General features: G+C 30.7%; 1 protein-coding gene across 3 annotated transcripts; it reads right to left on the bottom strand.

The window, feature by feature from the left end:
• Window positions 1-562: 562 nt before the first annotated feature.
• Window positions 563-15,197, bottom strand: LOC112707493 (protein DETOXIFICATION 43). 3 transcript variants are annotated; one of them, XM_072201314.1, is made up of 13 exons: window positions 15,096-15,181; window positions 13,107-13,408; window positions 12,263-12,384; window positions 10,946-11,212; window positions 4,761-4,933; window positions 4,545-4,680; window positions 4,308-4,404; window positions 3,749-3,849; window positions 3,477-3,640; window positions 3,221-3,409; window positions 3,040-3,135; window positions 2,719-2,840; window positions 563-1,037 (listed from the first exon to the last, which is right to left on the bottom strand). In XM_072201314.1, the coding sequence occupies exons 2-13, from the start codon at window positions 13,115-13,117 to the stop codon at window positions 992-994; spliced, it is 1,524 nt and encodes a 507-aa protein (XP_072057415.1). In that variant the 5' UTR covers window positions 13,118-13,408; window positions 15,096-15,181; the 3' UTR covers window positions 563-991. The 3 variants fall into 3 exon arrangements, with proteins under 3 accessions (XP_072057415.1, XP_025615026.1, XP_025615027.1); XM_025759241.3 differs by lacking the exon at window positions 13,107-13,408 and having other exon boundaries at window positions 15,096-15,197; XM_025759242.3 differs by lacking the exon at window positions 13,107-13,408 and having other exon boundaries at window positions 4,761-4,930; window positions 15,096-15,197.
• Between the last annotated feature and the right edge of the window lie 6,566 nt (window positions 15,198-21,763).

The following is a 21,763-nucleotide window of genomic DNA, read 5'->3' as shown; positions in this document are numbered from 1 at the left end:
TTTTCAATTAGATTCTTATACTTTTTTTTCCTTTTAATTGGTCCCTGCACCAAATATCTTTTTCAATTAGGTCCCTCTTAATAGTAATTGGCTTAATTTTATAGGGATCCAACTAAAAAAAAATTGGTGCAAAGACCTAAATAAAAGGAAAAAAAAGTGTAGGCACCCAATTGAAAAAAAATTGGTGCAAGGACCCAATTAAAAGGAAAAAAAAAGTATAAAGACCTAATTGAAAATTTTGCAAAACTATAGAGACCAACAGAATAATTAAACCTTTTTCCTGTGTAGGCTAATCAAAATGTAATACTCATAGGCTAATAAAAAAATGAATGAGTCAGTTGTTCTTCTTATGATAAGAATAGAATGAGCTAGCTGAGATGGAGAAGTATTCAAATATGCACCATATCATTCTTAGTTGAGGTGGAAAAGTTAGTATTCATCTTATCACCAAACAACAATTTATAAGGAAAATTTCTTTCATAAAATACAACATGCCTCCTTAAATACACTTTTCCATTTGAAGAGAGACACTTATATCCCTTATCCAAGAAAAAAGATACAATTTTTGAGCTCTGTAATCCAGTTTGTGTTTATTAAATGGATTAAGAAAGGGACAGCATGCACATTCAAACACCTTAAAGGTTTTCAGAACACAAGTGTATTGATTTACAAATTATCACATAATACAACTGACTAACGCTTTCTTGAGATACAAGTCATTGCTCTTCTGCTATCTCTCTTTTCTCTGTTTCTGCACTTCCCTTTACAAATATAAACCACCATTATATATATTTTTTGTGATAATTCTTTACTAATCAAATAAAATGACGTTAAACTTGAATGATTCAATATAAATTAAATACACACATAATTAAGATTATCTGAGTAAAGTAATAAGTGATCAAATCTTGAAACAAGAACCAAAATGATCCTGTAAGGTGAAACAGTGATACAGAGCATACACCAAATGAAATTTGCAATGCATATAACATCAGTGGAGTCTAAGAAAACGCCAAGGTCCTGTTCCTGTTCCCATCCTGCATATATGTATTTTAACACTTGTAAACACTGGAAAATAGCATCATAAATTTTTTTTTCTTCAAAATACTCATAAGTATTAATAATTTGAAATTCTTTTCCAAGTTCAACTTTAATTTCAAATTTTTCTTGAGCAATCAAGAAGAGTATTAATAATTTTTACAATATTTTATTAGTTCATCTATTGTTAACGAGTTCATATGTGAGCCAATCTCAATTTATATGAGCGAGCTTGATTGTTAATGAAATTTGTAAATAGATAATAAGTATAAATGTGTAGATAATTGTCTCCAATATAATAATTTATTTGCCTCCACATTTAAAAAAAAATAATGTATAAGAAACATATATGTTATTAGATATTAATACAATAATAAAAATTATTGTATTATATAATTTAAAACAAATAATATTAATAACTAATAATAATATAATTATTTAATTACCTAAAGTCAAGCTTAACTTTTTAAAATAAATGAGATTATTAGTATTTAATATTTTTTTATAATATATATCATTTTTTTATTTTTTTATTGTTTTGTTTAATTTTATTTTATTTATACATTTTAATATTATTTTCGTCGAAAAAGCTTTTACTATAATATTATAAAATGTCAACTTTACAATTAAATATCAAAAAATTATTTGAATATTTTTTAATAGAAAAAAAGATATTATTTTATTTAAACCTACATATAAAGAGAATTATAGTTGTTTGATTTAAATTTTTATTTATTTTATAAATTTTTTGTTCCTCTCACATAATTTTAGCAAAAATTCAAACACTAAAATAAAAAATAATAAAAATTTTAAATTAGTTCATTCGAGTTATACTCTTTATAGATTTTTTAGCTATTGAGTTATTATTTTTTTTGTATCATATAAAAAATAATCAATAAAAATATGATTTTTATGGATATTAGATACTTGACCAGTCGTTAGTAGTAACAATAAATGTATTACTCATATAATATTATCAAAACATTGAAATAAAAAATATTTTTAAATTAATATACTTTTAAATGTGTTAATTACATTTATTTATTAAAAATTTGACTTAACTAATATATTCCAAAATTTAAATATCTAAATATAAATATTAATATTTTTTATTATTTTACTATATTATTTTGACCTCACTTCTAAAATGATCTAATTGAATGAAAGATTACTAATCTTACTATTAGAATCATGTGGTAATGATATGAAATATTATGTGTCAAGCACTATTTTGGTTGGACACCCAAAAAAAGGCACTATTTTGGTCTTTTATTTTTTGTTACGTATTATAAATAGATTTTTTTACTTTTTTTAATTTTTTTGGGTTTTAGTTTACTAGGCATAAAAACTTATGTATTCGTCGATTGAGAGACAACGACTAATGTCTAACCCCATCTGAGTTTATCTTTAGGTAGGGTGGCCTAAATCTTGTTGCATATATATACATGTGACACCCCTAATAATCAAACTTGTGATATAACATTTAAGTAACCAAAGCAATAACCACTTGATGTGATAGGTTTAGTACTTGATAACATTTATAGTTTCTGATCTGTTCTATATTAGTGCTTGAATTTTCTTTTGAAAGAACTAAAAGTATTATATGATGTTTCATGCTTAATTGAATTGATGAAGGCAGTGTGCATATACATAGATTGCCTAACATGGGGAAGATTTTACCTCCAAAAACCAGCAAACATGCGAAGACTCATGAAGATGGTAAGAGCAATCCAAATTCCCACGAAACCTTTGCTCTTTGAGAGAATAAGTAATGAAGCAACAGTTGCAAATCCCACCATGACCTAAACAAAGACAATGGCAAAATAATTGTTTGGATGTACATATATTAATCACGCATAATAAATGTATTATTAAAATATTTAAATGATAAATATATTAAACCAAAATATTTTACTATAGTCTATAGTGATAGATATTATGAATCAAAATAAAGTAGTATGAAAATGGTAAAACAAAAAGAAAGGCAAGTGAACTTATTACCAAGGAGTATGCAGAATAAGCAAAATCAGAAGCACCATAGTTCACACCATCAAATACAAAGGCCAATGAATTGATTGGTTGTGTAGCAGCAACAAACTGGTAGTGTTGTTTGCAATTAGACACAATAACATGGGATAGTTTTCATAAGAAAATATAGTTTAATTTTGATAATATATATTACCGGAAGGCCTATTCTGATTATGTGCAAAACAGGGATAGTTTTGGAGAAAAGTCCAGCTCCAAAGTACATTCCAATGCCGACAAGAAGAGAGAGAGCAACTCCCAAAACAAACCCCATTTGTAGTGTCCTTGCTGCAGCAGCAATTACTTTCTCATAGTCTTTCTCAGCAAAGGAACATGCTAGAATTGCCTGTATTATCTAGTTAGTCATTAATACTCATTTATTAAAAGAAAAAGAAGATAATTAATTATATGACCTGTACGGCAACAGCTAAACCGTCAGCAATAAGGGAAGAAGTGAGCCACACTTGGAGGCAAGTTTGGAATGCCGCCATTGGAATTGCCCCTAATCTTGCTGCCAATGACGATGCCAACGTCGCACAGAACGATGCCGCTATTACTTTCGCCAATAACATCCCTCCTATCATCATTTAAACATACATTTTTACTCCATCCATCATTGCAATTTGCAAGTAACATTATTTAATAAAAAGGACTAGGTTAGTAATTGTATGTTCACCACCCCTACCATTTTTCAGAAACCTCAAGATCTGCAAATTCTTAAAGCCTGGTGGTAGAAGTACCATTTTTCTGATTAATATCATCCATAGAATCAATGCCATGAAGAACCTAAAACAGCCACCATTTATGAAAAGTTCACAAGTTATTGTACGAACAATAATAAACTTGATTAGTTTTATTTTATTTTTTTAATGAACTTTATTAGAATATTACTATATATGTGTTCTATTATTCATTTTTATCGTTCAATTTCTCTGTTTGAAATTATATATTAATTTATATGCTTAATATATTAAAAATACTATAAATATCAATTCTTTAATTTTATATGGATTATTTTTAAAATAAGGATCTCACATTACTTTTTCTCTGTCTAAGAAAATGAAATAATCCTCTACTATATATTTAAGATAATTAATTTTTTGGGAGCACATAATTTTTATAAATATTAAGCAATAAAATTAAAGAAAAAATTAGTAAAATTGTTTTCAAATATTTGTTTTTATTTTTTTCTCTAGTCAAATTATTAATAATTATTAAATAGAAGAAAATAATATATAACTCACTGGGAGACGACATGTGAAATGGCTGCACCGGTGAGACCCAAATTGCAATGAAAAATGAGTAGTGGGTCTAAACTGATATTCAATGCATATCCGAAAACTGAACCAAATGAAATGAAAATAAACATAAATAAAATATAAATATATAATAATTAATTTGATAATTGATTTAAAAATGAAACATTACTTCTTGAAACCAAAATATGCTTGATTACATTACAAAGCTTCATTTCAACTTACGAATGACATATAAAGGAGTTTTTGTGTCCTTGAAACCTCGAAAGATTCCTTGCATGGCTAGTGAGAGAAGCATTGCAGGTGCACCTAACGATCTCAATCTCAAGTACTTTACGGCAGGGTCTAACATAGGAGAACCCTACACATATTAAAGTACATGGAATTATTATTAAACAATAATTAATAATTAATCATTAATAATTAATAATTAATACTCACATGTTTGAGACCCATTGCGCCTAATAGGGGTTTGTCTGCAAATATAAGAACTGCAGCTTGAATGATGCCAAGGATTGTGGCAAACAGCAGTGATGTTGATGCTGAACCAAGTTGTAGCTTCTTTCTTTCAACCCTTTTCAACATATTTTTCTCACATATATTTCTATATTCTTCTGATCAAAGGAATTTAATTAGCACTCATGAAAACTTCTCATACTAGCTAGCATGATGAACATATATACAAAACTGAAATTTAATTATGGTGTTTATGGTTATGATAGTTATTGTGATTATATAATTTTTTAAAATAAAAGTAATATTTTTTTTATTTAACAACAATTTTTAATTTAAAATAAAAATAAAAAATAGTATTAAGATATAAATAATATATTTTAATATTAGAAAGGAGAGCAAAATTATTTGACAAAGACTAACACTAACTGCTAGTTCTAACAGAATTCTAGTTTGTCAGTCAGTTAAAGATGCTTTGTTTAATGAGTCTTTACTAGAACAGTTGGTTACAGTAAGCTTATATGTAGTTGCTACTCAGCATTATAAATATACTATTCTTCTGATAATCAATAATATTTTTGTTCAATTACCTCTATTGCAAGTTACCACTCTTTCTCTCAAAATTCTGTTTCTCTACTTTATTTGGTTTGTGTATAGCTATAGTCTTTCTTGTTAGTTCCTTTATAGTATCTAGAGCCTACATCTCTGCTTCTTCTTCATGATGGAGATTACCCTCTCAGATTCTATAAAGAAATCATTCTCCCCAATCGCAGAAAAACTCAATGAAGAAAACTACTCCACATGTAGATACATTATTGCAATTCTCACTATCGAAAATCTTGGTCTTAAAAGTCATCTAGATCTCTCAAAAATTCTTGAGCAATTCACATCTGATGCTACCAGGAAAACTGTTACAGAAATAGAAGAATTCAAGAACTAGTGCCAAAGGGATCGAGCACTCACCACATGGCTTGTTGATTCCAAGACCAATTGAATAAAAAACAAAAGTCATTCACCTCTCTAGATTTCATGAAGTTTGGGAAAGGATTGATGACTATTTTCAAGTTGTTTCCTCTGCAAGTATACAAAGTCTCAAAAGTCAATTAAGATCTTGCAAGAAGACTAGTTCAGCTGCTAAGTTTTTGTCCAAGATTTGCAAAATTGTGGATTCATTATTTTCTGTAGGATATGAAGTATTTGAGGATGATCATCTTCAAGCCATCATTGAAGAACTTAATGAAGAATATGCAGTTTACATCTCTTCTGTGACAGCAAAAAAGGGACCCTTTAGAATTGTAGAGGTTGAAGCTTTCTTGCTTTCTTATGAAGAAATGCTAGAGCACTTCAAGAAGTCAGAATCTGGTATGCCTATAGCTCATTATATGTAGAATTCTTCACTAAATTTTGATTTCAACCGTAGCAATACTTATAGACGAGGACGTGGAAGAAACATAAGAGGACGTGGAAGATTAACAACAACAATAATTCAAGATTGCAATGTCAACTTTGTGGGAGGTTAGGCCATGTGGTGTGGAACTGTTAATCTTTCAACCTAAATTCTGGTAATAATTCTTCAGCAATACAAACCCCATATATGAATGCTCAACCTCCACCACCTCCAGCCAATTTTCATCATTCAACTGCCTATCTAACTTCCCCATCTTCATTCGTCAGTGAAGCCTCATGGCTTGCAGATTCTGGTGCAAGCCATCACCTAACACCAGATCCATCAAACCCGCTTACTTCATCGACAAGTAATACTGATTTAGATCAAGTCTTTGTATGTAATGGTACAAGTATTGCTATTAAGAACTCTGGATCCTCTATTCTATATGATAAATATTGTAGTGTCACTTTTATATTATAGAATTTACTGCATGTTCCCCAAATAACACAAAATCTGTTAAGTGTATCAAGGTTTGCTGCTAAAAATGGAGTTTATTTTGAATTCTGGCCTAACTATTATTTCATTTGTGACCAGGCTACCAAGGATTATCTCCTATAATTTGTTGATAGTTTTTCCAAATTTAATCTAATTTTCTTACTTCAGAATAGGTCTCAAACACTATTAGCCTTTCAAAATTATAAGTTGATGGAAAAATAATCTGGCCAATGCATTAAAGCTATACAAACTAATAATGGAGGTGTGTTTCTACGGCTTTTTCTAAGTTTCTTGCTTCAGAAGGCATTCAGCATAGAAAAATCCTGCTCTTACACACACTATTAACAAGGTAGTGTAAAAGAAAACACAAACATATTACTGAAATGGATCTATCCCTTTTAGCAACAGTCTCTCTCCCTATGAAATTCTGGGAGGATGTCTTATAACCTCAGTTTATATAATCAATAGACTTCCAACAAGTATTGTTCATAATAAAAGTCCATATGAGGTTTTATTTCATCAACAACCATGATGATGAGTTTGGAAAACTCTAAATTAATATGATGATGATCGAATATTATTAATATTATTTAAGAAATTATTAATTTGATTTCAGCTTCAAATTAATTGATTAATAATTTCTATTTTTGTATGCAGAATTTTTGTCATTGGGATTAAGCAACAAAAAAACCCAATATAATGATAATATTTAACTTTGTCCAAATTTGCTATATAATATGAGGCTGAATTATTTTATTAACATAAATTGGGCCAAGAAAGTTTGGTGCAGCCCAATATCATTGTGATTAAAAGACCAACATTATGGTCCAAACTAAAAGAAGGAAGAAAACAAATGCTCCATGCTTCCCATGGACACCAACTCACTCTATGGTTAGAATTCAAATTTTGAATTAAATGGATTTAATGAATGCCTTGATATATGAAAAGAGAAAATCTGATTTGATGGCATTTAATAAGTTATGCACGTTACAAGGCAAAAGCATAAGAAGTGGATTTTAATTCATTTTAATTGATTTTAATCAATATCACTCATTACTTCCATAGCTTTTTTTTTTACTACTCTCTCTTCTCTCTCTTTGTACTCGGTCACCTCATTGTGAGAGAAGAAGATGATAAAAGCAAGTAACTAGAAAAAGGAAGCAGAGGCTAGGCATAGGTAATGTAAACACAACTCATTTTTATTTTCTTCCTTAATTACATTGCAAGCTTTTCTCTGTTCTCTCTCCTCTCTCTTTCGGTCTTGTCTAGTAGGAAAGGAGAGATGAAGTAAGCTATCAGAGAAGCTAGTTACAAAGAAGAGGCCATTGTGATGATGGCATCAAGAAAAAGAAAATCTGAGGTATAGAGTGGCTAAGATCTTTACCACAAAAGATAAGATGTGGTGAAGTAATCTCAAGTTTTCCATAACCAAAAATGGTGGAGATCCATTCGGTCAGAGGAAGAAGATCCTTGGAGGGATGACTTGTCTCAGCTTTTGATCAACCACCACAGGAGGTAGCTACTGTAACTACGTGGGGGAAGAGGCAGAAGTTAGAGCAGAAGAAACTGTCATCATCAAGGACTCATCAAGGGCCAGGAATCCTTCTTGGAGTGCAAGTCAAGATGGAAGGTCCAGATTGATAAAGATTGGTGACAAGGAAAGACACAGAGGTAATTGCATGTTGGGTTTTACATTCGGTTTCCTCTCCTCTCTCTCTGGCCGAACCGGTTTTTGCATGAAGAAGAAGAAGTTAGCTCGGTTCAACAGTTTCAACCTTGGAGGCTTCCCCTTCTATAAATAAGGGAGAACAACCAAGGATTGAAGTAAGGAGTGAGAGCACACGTTCGGATTCCCATAGCTCTTGGAGCTGTTTATTCTTCTCCTTCATGGCTTTCATTGAATATTTCTTTTTCTCAATAAGTCTATCTGTGTTGCATTGGTAAAAGCCAAAATGTGAGATTTTGTAAAAAAAAGTCAATGAGTGGAAAAAGGCAAAGAGTTAAAAAAAAGCCATTATTATCTCAGAAATTCTTTGTATGTATTTCTGTTTTGTTATCATGATCCTGAGGGGATCCCCTTGCAAGTTGGGTTAGTACTTTGCGGTTGAAAGCTAGATTGAGGTCTAGTCAAGTTCAGAATTGGGGATAGATTCTTGACTTGTCCTGGATAGGAAGGGTAGTTCTTAGGGAGAATTGGTGTCTGTAATCTGCTTGATTATAGTGAAATTCCATCATTGTTGTGATGAAGACTGGATGTAGGCTGCATTGCACTTAGCAGCTGAACTAGGATACTTTTGGGTGTGATTTTCTCTTTCTACTCTATTCAAATTCTGATTCTGTTCGTAGGAGACAAAATTAAAAAATATCTCCTCATTGGTTACGAGACAAAAAGAAAAAGTCTATTGACTAATGACGAGACAAAAAGCAGAAATATCTGCTGAAACGTTTTAAAACGGCAGCAAGATTTATTCACCAAAAAGGGGATAAGATTCAACCCCTTTTTTCTTAGCCACTGATAACCATCAAACCAGATTTTAATCTCTTTAAAGTGTTTGAATGTGCACACTTTCCTTTTTTAAGACCTTATAGGAGTGCCACTACTATACCTTCTAATACACAATCAAAACAAGAAACTCTTCATCATCATCAGCACACAGAAACTCCTAACCCTATAAGTGGCATGGAGATATGCCTCCCCCCATCACACCATTAAACACACGCTCTATGATTACAAGAGCCAAATCTAGCCACATCAAATCAAAAGCATTAGTGATTCAAACTCCTGACCTTATCAACAACATACCATCAAATGTCAAATAAGCACTCAACTATTCACACTAAAAAAAGACAATGAATATTAAGATGCAAGTACTGAATAGATGTGGAATATGGACTCTCACAAAAGCACCAGTAAATGATACAATTATAGGGAGTAAATGGGTGTTTGCCATCAAAAGAAATCAAAAAGGTGAGATTCTGAGATATAAAGCAAGGCTAGTTGGCAAGGAATTTCATCAAAAAGAGGGAGTACACTATGAACAAATCTACTCTACAGTGATCAGATCAACCACAGTAAAAGTGATTCTCACCATTGCTATACCCTTAGGTTGGCCATTAAGACAATTCGACTTCTACAATGCCTTTTTGAATGAAAAATTTGAAGAGAATCTCTATAAGCTTCAAGCAAAAAGATATGAGTGCTCCAATAAAACTCTTGTTTGTAAACTTAATAAAGCCATATATGGCTTGAAACAAGTTCCTCGAGCTTGGTTCAAGACACTGGCAACAACACTATACAAGTTTGGATTTAAAAATACTAAATCAAATGTATCATTATTTGTAAGACATACTTAAACTAATATTACCTATCTCTTATTGTATGTACATGATATTATAGTTACAGAAAATGATTCCAAAGTCATTGAAATTTTAATATCACAGTTGAACAACTTTTTTCTAAAAGATCTTGGCAGATTTAGTTACTTTCTGGGATTGGAGAAAGCATATCTTCTACATAGGGAGTTGATGATTTCACAAGCCAAATATGCTAGAGAAATATGGAAAGGAGAACTCTAAACCATTACCAACACCTATGTCCTCAGATTCTAAACTTTACTTGAGCGATTTTGAACTATTTGAGAATACTACTAAATATAAATCTATACAACAACTTTAGTTTGAAGGGGTATTGAGGAAGGAGAGCAAAATTGCTTGACAATGACTATCAGTAATGGCTAGTTCTAACAGAATTTTAATTTGTTAGTTATAGTTAGTTAAAGATGCTTTTCTTGACGAATCTTTATTAGAAGAGTTGGTTAGAGTAAGCTTATATATAGTTGCTACTTAGCATTGTAAATTACTACTCTTTCGATAATCAACAACATTTTTGTCCAATTACTTCTGCTGTAAATTACCACTTTTTCTCTCAAGACTCTAATTTTTTTATTATACACAATTTACATTTTTTGATTTGTGTTTAGCTATAGTTGTTTTTGTTAGTCCCATTATTTAAGAGTTGTTAAAACCTTTTAGTCATTGTAATTATACATAACGTAGATTCCACAATACATATATATTTCAATGATGTAAGTGTTTAATGTAATGTATGTATATCTTATTTTATATTAATTTAAATTTTTAGAGAAGTAATTTCATCACAATAGTATTGATTGAAAACAAATTTAGTGTAAGTTTTTCTTTTTCTTTTACTATTGGCTGTTTTTAAAAATCTATTAAAAGAAGCTCTCACAATCTGAGTTGTAAGAAAAAGGAGAAAGGTATCAGAATGCACCGTTTCCATTATTGGTCTCTTCAGTCAAAGCACCATCCGGTGTTGGCATGGGAGTCTTCATTGTTCCATCTTGTGTACGATCACACACTTGCATATTTTTGGTGACTAATTCATAGGTGAGTTTGGACTCATTTTGATTGGTTTTCTGAATAGTATCTTCCTCTGCCACGAAGGAAGTTGTAATGCTCACGAGAGGGACCACTGTAATCTTTGAAGATAGGTTGAACAATGCAATCGCAACTCCAGCAGCACCTTGATCCACCGCCCCTAATCATTTTTTCACACATATAATCGAATATGATTCATACACAATCAAATTTCATAATAATGTAATGGTATGAAACATATTTTTTTTGTGATTTTTTTTAAAATATCCTTAGCGTTTAATTTTATTTAACTTTGTTGCTAATTTTTTTATTTTTGTCAAAATTACTCTTAGACGCATGAGCTTCATTTAAAATGGAAAAAAATTGGGAATATCAAAAATAATTTTGACAAAAATCGAAAACGTTAAGGACAAAATTAAATAAATAAAAAAATATTAGAAATAAAATTAAATGTTAAAAATATTTTTTAAAAAATTACAAATATTAGAAAAAAATATATTTATCCTAATATGATAAAACAATTTTTACATTTTAATCGAATACAAATAAAAGTAGAAAATAACTACTAACTAAATTTTTTGTCAATACAAATTTTGACTTTACTTATAAAAATCGACTATTCTACAATAATAAACTTAAAGACTACTAATAACTAATTTGAGTTACTATCTTGAGTAGGTTGAGCTAGTAAAAGAGTAGTGCTGACTCAGCAGGAAGTAGTTAATTAGAATTCTGTTATGTTAGTTAAAGTTTGTTAGAGAATTCTGTCACGTGTGTTAAAAGACAAGTTGTGCTTAGCTCAGTATCACAATCAAACAATAACATAATAATCTCATTTTCTCTCGCAATTCATCGTATCATAATCTTCCTAATTCTCTAGCTTCTCTCAACTCACTGATACCTCTAAGGCTTTAACTAAAAATGGTTAAGGTGTCGTCAAGAAACAATTATTCATTGGCTGACTATACCATATAAAGATCGATGATCAAACTATTAAGGGAATTATTATATTATAAGAGGAATATAATGTTATGTTCACTATCTTTGTATATATTGTTTTTATACACTTTTTATTCTTAGTATTAAAAATAATTAATAAAAAATGAAAAAAGATAAAATATTTTTTTTATATCATATGTCAAAAGTATATAATAAAAGAAAATGGTGCAAATTAAATATGATTTGTGTTATTATAAAGAAAGTGAGATACCTAAGTGGCCAATGAAAGCCGTGTCTATGAGAGAGGCAACGGGATCGGCAGCAACAGCTAATGCAGCTGGTATTGCAATCTTTAGTATCTCCTTCGCCAGCGAATCATTCTTAAAAACAAGTCTACATGCACAAAAGAGTTTCGGAGAAATAAGAATATGAAAAATATATAATATATATAAGACTTAAGAGCAATATTATTATTAAAGTTATAAAAATATTTCATGAAAATCTAAAACTATTAAAGTATTTGCATATATATATATATATATATATATATATATATATATATATATATATTTATATATTTTTCTAATAAAATAATTAGTCATTAGAATAATCAAATACTTTTATTAAACATCAAATATATATTTTTATATGGTAACTGATTTTTTTTAAGGTGTTTATTTCGATACGATTATAAATTTATATATATCAATACGTTTAAAATATGAACAAATAACAATAAGCTATGTGAAATTTATTTTCCATATTAAGTATCAGATTTTTTAAAATATATATACATATATATATATATATATCACTAATTTTATTAAAATACTCTTATAATTTAATAAAAATAAAAATTATTTTTTATTTAACTTTTTAAAAGACTTAAATATCCTTTTTATATGTTAGACAAAAATTACTGTTTTAGATTAATCAAATTGTTTAATTTTATCATTTCAAAATTTAAATAATCTAAAAAACAAAAATAAAAACACATTTAACAAAATTATTTGTCTCTCCAAAAACCCTAATTAATTATTTATACCAAAAAATTAAACAAATTTAAAAAAGACTAAAAAAAATCACTTTGTTCTTTAGTTTGTTGGGTTTTTCACCTAACTTTCATATCTTTGAATTCTCTTCTCTGTGTCTGTATCTCCCTCTCTTCTCTTCAATCTCGCCTCTTCTCCCTGGTAAAAAAGACAAAGCTTTTTCCATGGCGCCCTGCCAAGGTCACTGCAGCTTTCGTGCACGCCTCACCCAACCGAGAAGAACGTCGTCGCGTTAGAGAGCGTTGCCATCTTATGCGTTCCAGAGAGCGTTGCCGTCTTCTTAGTTTCAGAGAATGTCGCCGTCTTCCTTGTTTTTCATCACCGTCGTCAGCTTTTTCCTTCCGATAATATCCTCTTCGTGATTTCTGTGATTTTAATTATCATAGCATTGTTATGATTTTTGTAATTAATATAATTTGATTTGATTTCTATAATTTTATATTAGTTGTTGTTAATTTTAACAAAATGAAAAACTTAAACATCAATTTGAGGAATTGTTACTGGAACTTTTGGAATTGCTATTTTACTTGAAATTGGGGCCTCATTAGGAAAGTATTAATGGATTGTATATTAGCTTCTATTCCAGTAATTTTAATAGTAACTGAATATTTATTTTACTTTCTTAAAAAAAATCATATTTTTTAATTTATAGATATAATGAAAAGAAACTTTGATTAAAAAAAAAAGGATTAGATAGTTTAAAAAACTTCTACAATCAATTTCTTTCTTTTTAAATCAAAATTTCTTTTCAACACATCTGTTAATTAAAAACATGATTTTTTTTTTCTTTTCAAGAAAGTAAAATAAGCTCATTCAAATATTTAGTTACCATTGAAATAATTAGAATAGGAGCCAATACACAATTCATTAATACTTTTTTTTTAATGAGGTTCCAATTTCAGACAAAATAGCAACTTCAGAAGTTCCAGCAACAATCTCTCAAATTGATGCTTAAGTTTTATATTTTGTCAAAATTAACAACTAATATAAAATCACAGAAATCAAACTAAATTACATTAATTACAAAAATTACAATGTTATAATAATTAAAATCATAGAAATTATAGAGAGGATGTTACTGAAAGAAAAAAGTTGACGATGGTGATGAAGAACAAGAAAGACAACGAGAAATATGGTGACACTCTCTAGAACCAGGAAGACAGCGACACTCTCTGGAACGCACAAGATGGCGACGCTCACTGACGCGACGACGTTCTCTGAGCCGACGTGGTGACTTCATCTGAAGGACTTGAAGGGGGGAGAAGCATTCTACGAGGAGAAGGAGATTGAAGAGAAGAGAGGGAGATACATACACATAAAAGAGAATTAAGCGATATAAAAGTTGGGTGAGAAACCCAGCAAACCAAAGAACAAAATAATTTTTTTTAGTATTTTTTAGATTTTTTTTTTTGGTTTGAAAGATCAATTAGGGTTTATAGAGAAATAAATAATTTTGTTAAATATGCTTTTGTTTTTGTTTTTTAGATTATTTAAATTTTAAAACGGTAAAATTAAAGAATTCAATTAATCTAAAACATTAATTTGTCTAACATATAAAAAATGGTATTTATTAAGTCTTTTAAAAAATTAAATAAAAAATAATTTTTATTTTTATTAAATTATAAGGATATGTTAGTAAAATTAGTGATATATATATATATATATATATATATATATATATATATTAAAAAATATGATGCTAACGTAGAAAATAAATTCCACATAATTTATTGTTATTTATTCATATTTTAAACGTATGAGTACATATGAATTTATTATTGTACCAAAACAAACATTTTTTTTTAATATCTATATATGTAGGATAGTTGTAGAATTATTTCGTCAAATAAACATTAACATATGTGTTGCATCGTTATATATAGAAGGTAGACAAAATAATACACAACGTTATATGCCACAAAATCAGTATCATAATGGCAATTATATTGTAACTGTTATACATACTTCTATTATGTGATTCCTGCATAACATACAATGCAATCACAACAGTAATATAAAGCCATGAAAACATGTTTGGTAAAGTTTAGATACCTCGCATCTTTGAAGAAAACGAAGACGGGCATTTTCCATTTGCTCCTGTAAGAATTCAAACGGCCACTCTCCTCCATGTTCATATTATAAACAATCTTGGTATGAGAGAAGGGGGGGGGGGGGGTTATATATATATACAAGTATTATGTGACCCCCTTCAACATTGAAAGATCACCATGATGTACCATCAAAAAAGGAAATAAATAAATAAATAAAGCATAGATAACAACGACTTAGATATAGACTGATGTGATTATTGTAGTGATTACGGAAACTCAGAAGCCATATATCCTGTATATATATATATATATATAGAGATATTAGAGTAATATTTCAAATTGTTATCTAATAATTATTTTATCAGCAGAAAAAATTAGTCTATATTATAATATTTGATAAACTAGTTTTTAATATTTTGACATAATAGACAATTAATTTTTAATAATAAGGACAAATTAGTCATAATATTTTATCTTTTAAAAATGACAAATAATTACTTCTTAGTTATTTTTAAAAAATTAATAAATTTGGAATATTAAATTTTATTAAATTATAAAAAATAAAAAAATAATTTTTGTAATAATTTAAAAGATCAGAAATTAATTTATAATTTTTTGTTATTAGAATCCAATCCAAAACAAAACTTGTTATATATTAATTCAGCATTTTTATTTATTTGTTATTATATTATATTACAGGAGCATGCAGACACTTCAGGCATTGAAAGATCACCAAGGCTCTGGAAAAGTCGAATTCAAAGTGAAATTGTTATTTTAAGAAGTATATATTACCCGCTTCACATCACAAAATTTAAGATATTAAATTTGCAAGCTGTAGCTACAACTAATAATGAGCATTAGAAGTTTACAAAATAAATTAAATTTACAATAATTGTATTAGACTTACACAGAAATGGATTCTTTAAATTTTTTTAACACTTGAGAAAATAAAATGTAATCTCTCACTATTAATTTTATAAGTAAGACAAAAAATAAATTAAATATAAAAAAAAACAATAAAGGATTAAATTAAACGATTGACATTATCCAATTTTTTTCTACTGAAGAGGATCCACTGCTGAGTGTACTGGTGTATAAAGTCAACCAAAATAAAGTTAATATGTTTGTTAAAAATAATAAAAAAATTTGAAGGATTAGCAATTTTAACAGAAGTCTAAAATTGATCAAAATTTGTAGTCAGTAGTCTCATATTTGTAGTATAAACCATACTTTTAGTAATAATTTTTAAATATTGTTAATTAATTTTTTGATAAAAATAATAAATTGTATTGATTTTGTAGTATTGTTGAATAAAAAAAATGTTATTTTTGTTATTTCCATAAAAAAGCCATAGGAAGAAAGAGAAGGAAACGAAATATAATTAACCGTCAAAGGGGTTGATGGGGTTCTCATAGAAGCTAGCTCCTTAGGATTTGAAGGATATAGGACTTGATTAGTTCTTTTCAAACTTTGTTGTTTTCACATATTCTAGATAGTAACTAATCACTAAAATAAACCATTCTTTTAGTGAGTATAGATTGATTAGAGTTCCAAAAGAAGAATTGAAGTTCTTAAGCTAGTATGTCGGATTAATTGGTCTTTAAACTAGACGGTAAAATTTTATTGAGATATTTTTCATAACGGTCTGACTTACATCCGTGGGTGACATTGAAGATTTCCTTCCCCCACCTTCTAATTTTTTAGGCTTGGTTTTCACTCAATTTATTTTTGGGCTTTGAAGTTCATGGATCATAGTTGTGGATTTGTCCTATAACAAGATCGAGCACCTTAACCAACTTAACTTGGTCAAATAGTCAATTCACTAAAAAAAAAACAAAAAAATAGTTAATTCACTCGTTCGTTTAAATAATTATTGGGATTCGAATCTCGTCTTATATATGCAGTAATTTATTGGCCAACAAAAATTCTTAAATAGAGCTCAAATCCATAATATATTAGTCATTGACCTGTTGGACTAAAAAAATACCATAAACGACTAAAAAAAAAACGAGATCAGACAACTCACCACTATCTAATTTTTCCCAAATTATTTACCACTATCTAATTTTTCCCAAATTATTTGGTATGTTTTTTCTACCAGGATATCGAGTTTCTAGGATGAAAGGGTTAAATGGCCTAGTCACTTTTTTCTTTTAAGATAATGATCTAAGGGAATATTCCCGTGATGACACATTTTCACTGTAACACCCTCACTATTAGAATGTTACGCTTTCGACTGTGCCATTCTAATAGCTCGAACATTACAACGACTCTAAATATATTCAATACTAAGATAGAAGTCTGTTTGAAACTTAAAATCGTATAGCCTTCCAAAAGATTTTTAGTTGAAAACATAAATGCATACTTACAAACCATATATAGCACCAACAAAGAATATATATACATATATAATATTGACTTACAAACATTACATAATACAAATCTTATCCCTCTTACAGAATGTGTAAAGATAAAGGCGAGAAAAAATTATAATATCTAAAACAATACAATACATCATAAAAACAAAAACGAAAATAAACTCTTCGAGACTTCTTCGTCCATATCCAGAAAAAGAAACACCTGTAGGGGAGTGAGAACATCGTTCTCACTAGTTCTCACTATAGGGTTACAGAATTGCTATAATAAGATACGTAAATAAATCTGTTTTTAGAGTACAGTGACCGTTGTTCGCCTTATGTATCGTTTCAAAAACCAAAGGTTTATATTAAAAAATCCGAAGTCCTTTTTAAAAGAGAAATCCGTTTATTCTTCAAAACCCAAAACCTTTTGTATCAAATATTAAAAGTTTTTCTAGATAGTATGAATGACCATGCTGTTTCAAGTATAGGTTCATTAAGTTTAATACTGAACCAGTTTGATTTTTCACACTTTACTAAACCAAAAACTCATACCAATCACGGCCTCTAGCCTATCACATAATTAATCACGGCCTCAGGCCCAAACAACTCAAACAACATCCAATTCACCACAATCCAACCAATTTCAGTTACAAAAACAAGTAGAGAGATTCAAACACAAACAAAGCAGTTACATCAAGTATAGCAATTAGCAGTTAAACATAATTATTCACATAGGCAAACCAATTACAATATGCACACCCAAACAATGTCACATAGATGCATATGATGAATGTTTATCCTATTGGCTCGTGATATCACTTGTCGGTTCAAAATACCAACCCGATACATCTCCGGGATGTTGCCTTTCTACCACGACATGGGATATAGTGCCCTGCTCACTCTGGTAGTAGAAAGGTTGTGTGAGTGGGAGACTGCCACAGCCCTCACATCTCAACGTAGGCGGGAGACTGCCTCGACCCCTATGCTAGCACCGCTACCTCGACAAGCGGGAGACTGCCACTGCCCTTGCCAAAGGCACATAGCAATTTTCCAAATCAATGCATGTCGCGTGAGCGGGAGACTGCCACAGCCCTCACATCCGAACGTAGGCGGGAGACTGCCACAGCCCCTATGACGGTGAACAATATATTTTACAACCACATACTCAAACTCATCATCAGTTTCTAATTTCTCAAATCAATTTTCTTTAAAATAAAAACCCATTCTTTTTGGTAACAATCTCCGAAAACGTCAACAACTTCAAAGTCAAACCAAATTGGAAATCTCTTTGAAAACACTCAAAAATCATTCACTTTTAAAAGCAGTCATGTAACTATTTTAAATTAGGGGTTATAAATTAACCATCGCGACAAAGTTTCAAGATTTTAAGGGGAACCCACCAAATTTCAATTTCTTAAATTCATCATAAATCCGCAAAAATCATTGCTTCCTACATTCAGTCAACCAAATATGGTTTCTAAATCAAATCAAAACCAAAGTCAATCTCAGTTTCATTCTTAAAACCAATTCTTGAACTTTTTCTAAAACGTCGCAAACGAAGTTATTCAATCAACGTCCAATTTTCTTTAAAATCACTAAAGGCTCCTCTAAACGAAATCCTTAAGTCCAACTAAAAACATAAGCCCTTTTTATATTTAAAATCGATATTAGAACATAATACTTTTCTTCGGTGATTTAAAATCGTAAAGTAATTCTTTTCTAATTAAATTGATATCTATTTATAACAATTCTAAAATATCAAATAAGCTTTTTAGAAAAACCCCTACCTCGATTTGTTGAAATTATAACCCAAACGCGCCAACAGAACCTTTTCTCTCAACCCGAAATCAACGGCAACCGCAATATCAGTAACGTAAAAGCGACATGTAACCACTAGAACTTGACCCTACGTTACCAAACCTCAGATTCATTAACCAAACACAACAGAATACTAACGCAAGGATTTTTGAAATATAATTACTTACTGAAATAACAAAACGAAGCAGTCGCGACTTCGAATCGACCCGGCAGTAGCTCCGACAATCATCTCAAGTGACAGCAGCGAGCAAAAACCCTGGTGATGGCGACTGTAACAATCACGCAGCATCAACAATTTTTTCGAAATCCAAAAAAATAGAAACCAAACTTAAATACCAGCAGAGTTTCCCGATGATGGCAGTGGGTTCTCGGGCAGCAAAGCCAGCGTGGAGCTCCAGCGATGGCGGATGGGCAGAATAGCGGTGATAAGGACTAGCTCAGCCTCGGACTTCTTTCCCTCTCCTTCGCGCACTGCTCCTCTCGTGTCGGGCTCCCCTTTCCGTGACTCCAACGGCGGCAGCGGCGGTTAGGCGGCGCAACTTCCTCTTCTCCCTTGCGAACTCATCTCCCCTTCTCTCTTCCTTGCGCGACGACCGGCGACAAAGCTGGCAGCATAGACATGATGGAAAGACAAGCTTGGCGGCAGAGCGTGGCGCAATGGCGGCGCGAGCTGGTCGGTGGTGGCGAGGCAGAAACTCTTCCCTCCTTCCACTGGTGGTGACGCTCTTCCTCTTGGATCTCCTTCTCCCTTGGAAGGTTGTAGAAGGCTTAGAGAAGGGGGTTGAATATATGACCTTCTTTTACTTTAATGAAATAAGATTTTAATTACTGACTTTCACTCTGAATCTGTTTGAACTGTGCAGCAGAAACTTTATAAGACAATTTCGTTTTGTCTCATAAATATCAGAAAATAGAACTCAGAGAAAGAGAAGAAGAATGACACCAGCATGTATCCTAGTTCAGTTGCCTTGTGCAATGTAACTTACATCTAGTCTCCACTACAACAGTGGTGAAATTTTCACTATAATTAAAGTATTACATACACCGGTTTCACAAGATTGACACAATCCTTTCCCTCTCAAGTTCTATCCTAACTTAACTTGGTTATGCTAATACCTAACTCTCCACCCTAAGTGCTAACCCAACTTAGAAAGGGGTACCTCACAGGTACAAGACACGAGACATTTGAAACAACCAAAAGAAATCTGAAATCTCTCTAGGTTTTTCAATCAAGTGTATCACTGGACTTTTTGTCACCCTTTGGCTTTTTCTTGAGCTCTCTCTCTTTCAGTCTTTTACCACTCAAGAAATTACAGAAAGATATACATTAAAATGAAATTACAATCTGTAAAACATGAAGGAGATTGATGCTTCAACAGCCTCTGTTGCTATTAGATGAATCGGATTGTGCTTACACTGATTAAGTTCTTCACATTGGCAGAATACTTCTTTCTCTCTAGAAAACACTATCCAACATGTTGAACTTTTCACAGATTAGTTACTTAGAACAAAAAACTCAAAACTCTGGGTCTCTCTCTTTGTCTTCAGAAAGATGAAGATTTTTCTTTTGTATCTCCTTCCATGTTGCTGAGTTGCTCTCTTCCAAGTCAACTCCTCGAGCTGTATGCTTCATCAACTTACCATTTCACCATTTTTAATTAATTCCTAAATTAGAAATTTTGAATCTGAGCCTTTTTGCTAGACCGAAGGCCTTAGATAAGCAGTGAAAAAGTTGTTTAATGGTAAACCCAGATCTGAATCCTTGAGCTACAACTTTGTCCCCAAGAAACAATTTTGGCCGTTGATTCACAGAAGTGATTATTAGAAATTACTTTCTCTAATTATCTCAAATTGGCGTAGCAGAGAGTTAGAGAAGAAGTGAACAAAGTAAATTGCAATCCAATGGAAATAATCACCTTTAGCTTCTGACTTAGCTTGAAATAGTTTGATTTGAGTGATTAGACCTCTGCCTTTTAGCTTAATATTTCTCTATCTTTCTTCTTTGATGAAATGAGCAAGGAACGAATCTATCTCTCTCTTTTCTCTAAGTCTGACCGAAGGAAAAAGTGAACGTTGGCTTTGGAGTGTACTAACTTGGAGGGATTAGCTTGGGTGAGCAACTCGGGCTTGGGTTGGTTTCTCTCTATTCAGCCCAAGTGATTTCTTTGTTCAATTACTTTGGGCTTTATGTTTTAGAGCCCACCTAGTTACTGGTTTGATTTTTCATCCTATTGGGCTACTGCATCATTATTTCATTAGCATGCAATACTAATCAAACACAATCAAAACTAATTGGTTGTTTAACCCAATAAAATAATATTTGTCATCATCAATTAAGTTAGTTAATTTCTTAACTCAACAATCTCTCTCTTGATGACAAACATAATTGTAACATTGATCAAAGAAATTAAATTTGAATAAAGTTAAAGAACTTTTCTTTGAGTGATGTTACTTGTTTTTGTGTTGCTCCCCCTTTCTTTTTCAAGAATTG

This window comes from Arachis hypogaea, chromosome 8 (genome assembly GCF_003086295.3).
Source record: "Arachis hypogaea cultivar Tifrunner chromosome 8, arahy.Tifrunner.gnm2.J5K5, whole genome shotgun sequence".
Taxonomy (NCBI): Eukaryota; Viridiplantae; Streptophyta; class Magnoliopsida; order Fabales; family Fabaceae; genus Arachis; species Arachis hypogaea.
Note: the sequence above shows the minus strand (reverse complement) of the source record. Positions and strands in the feature narration are given on the sequence as shown.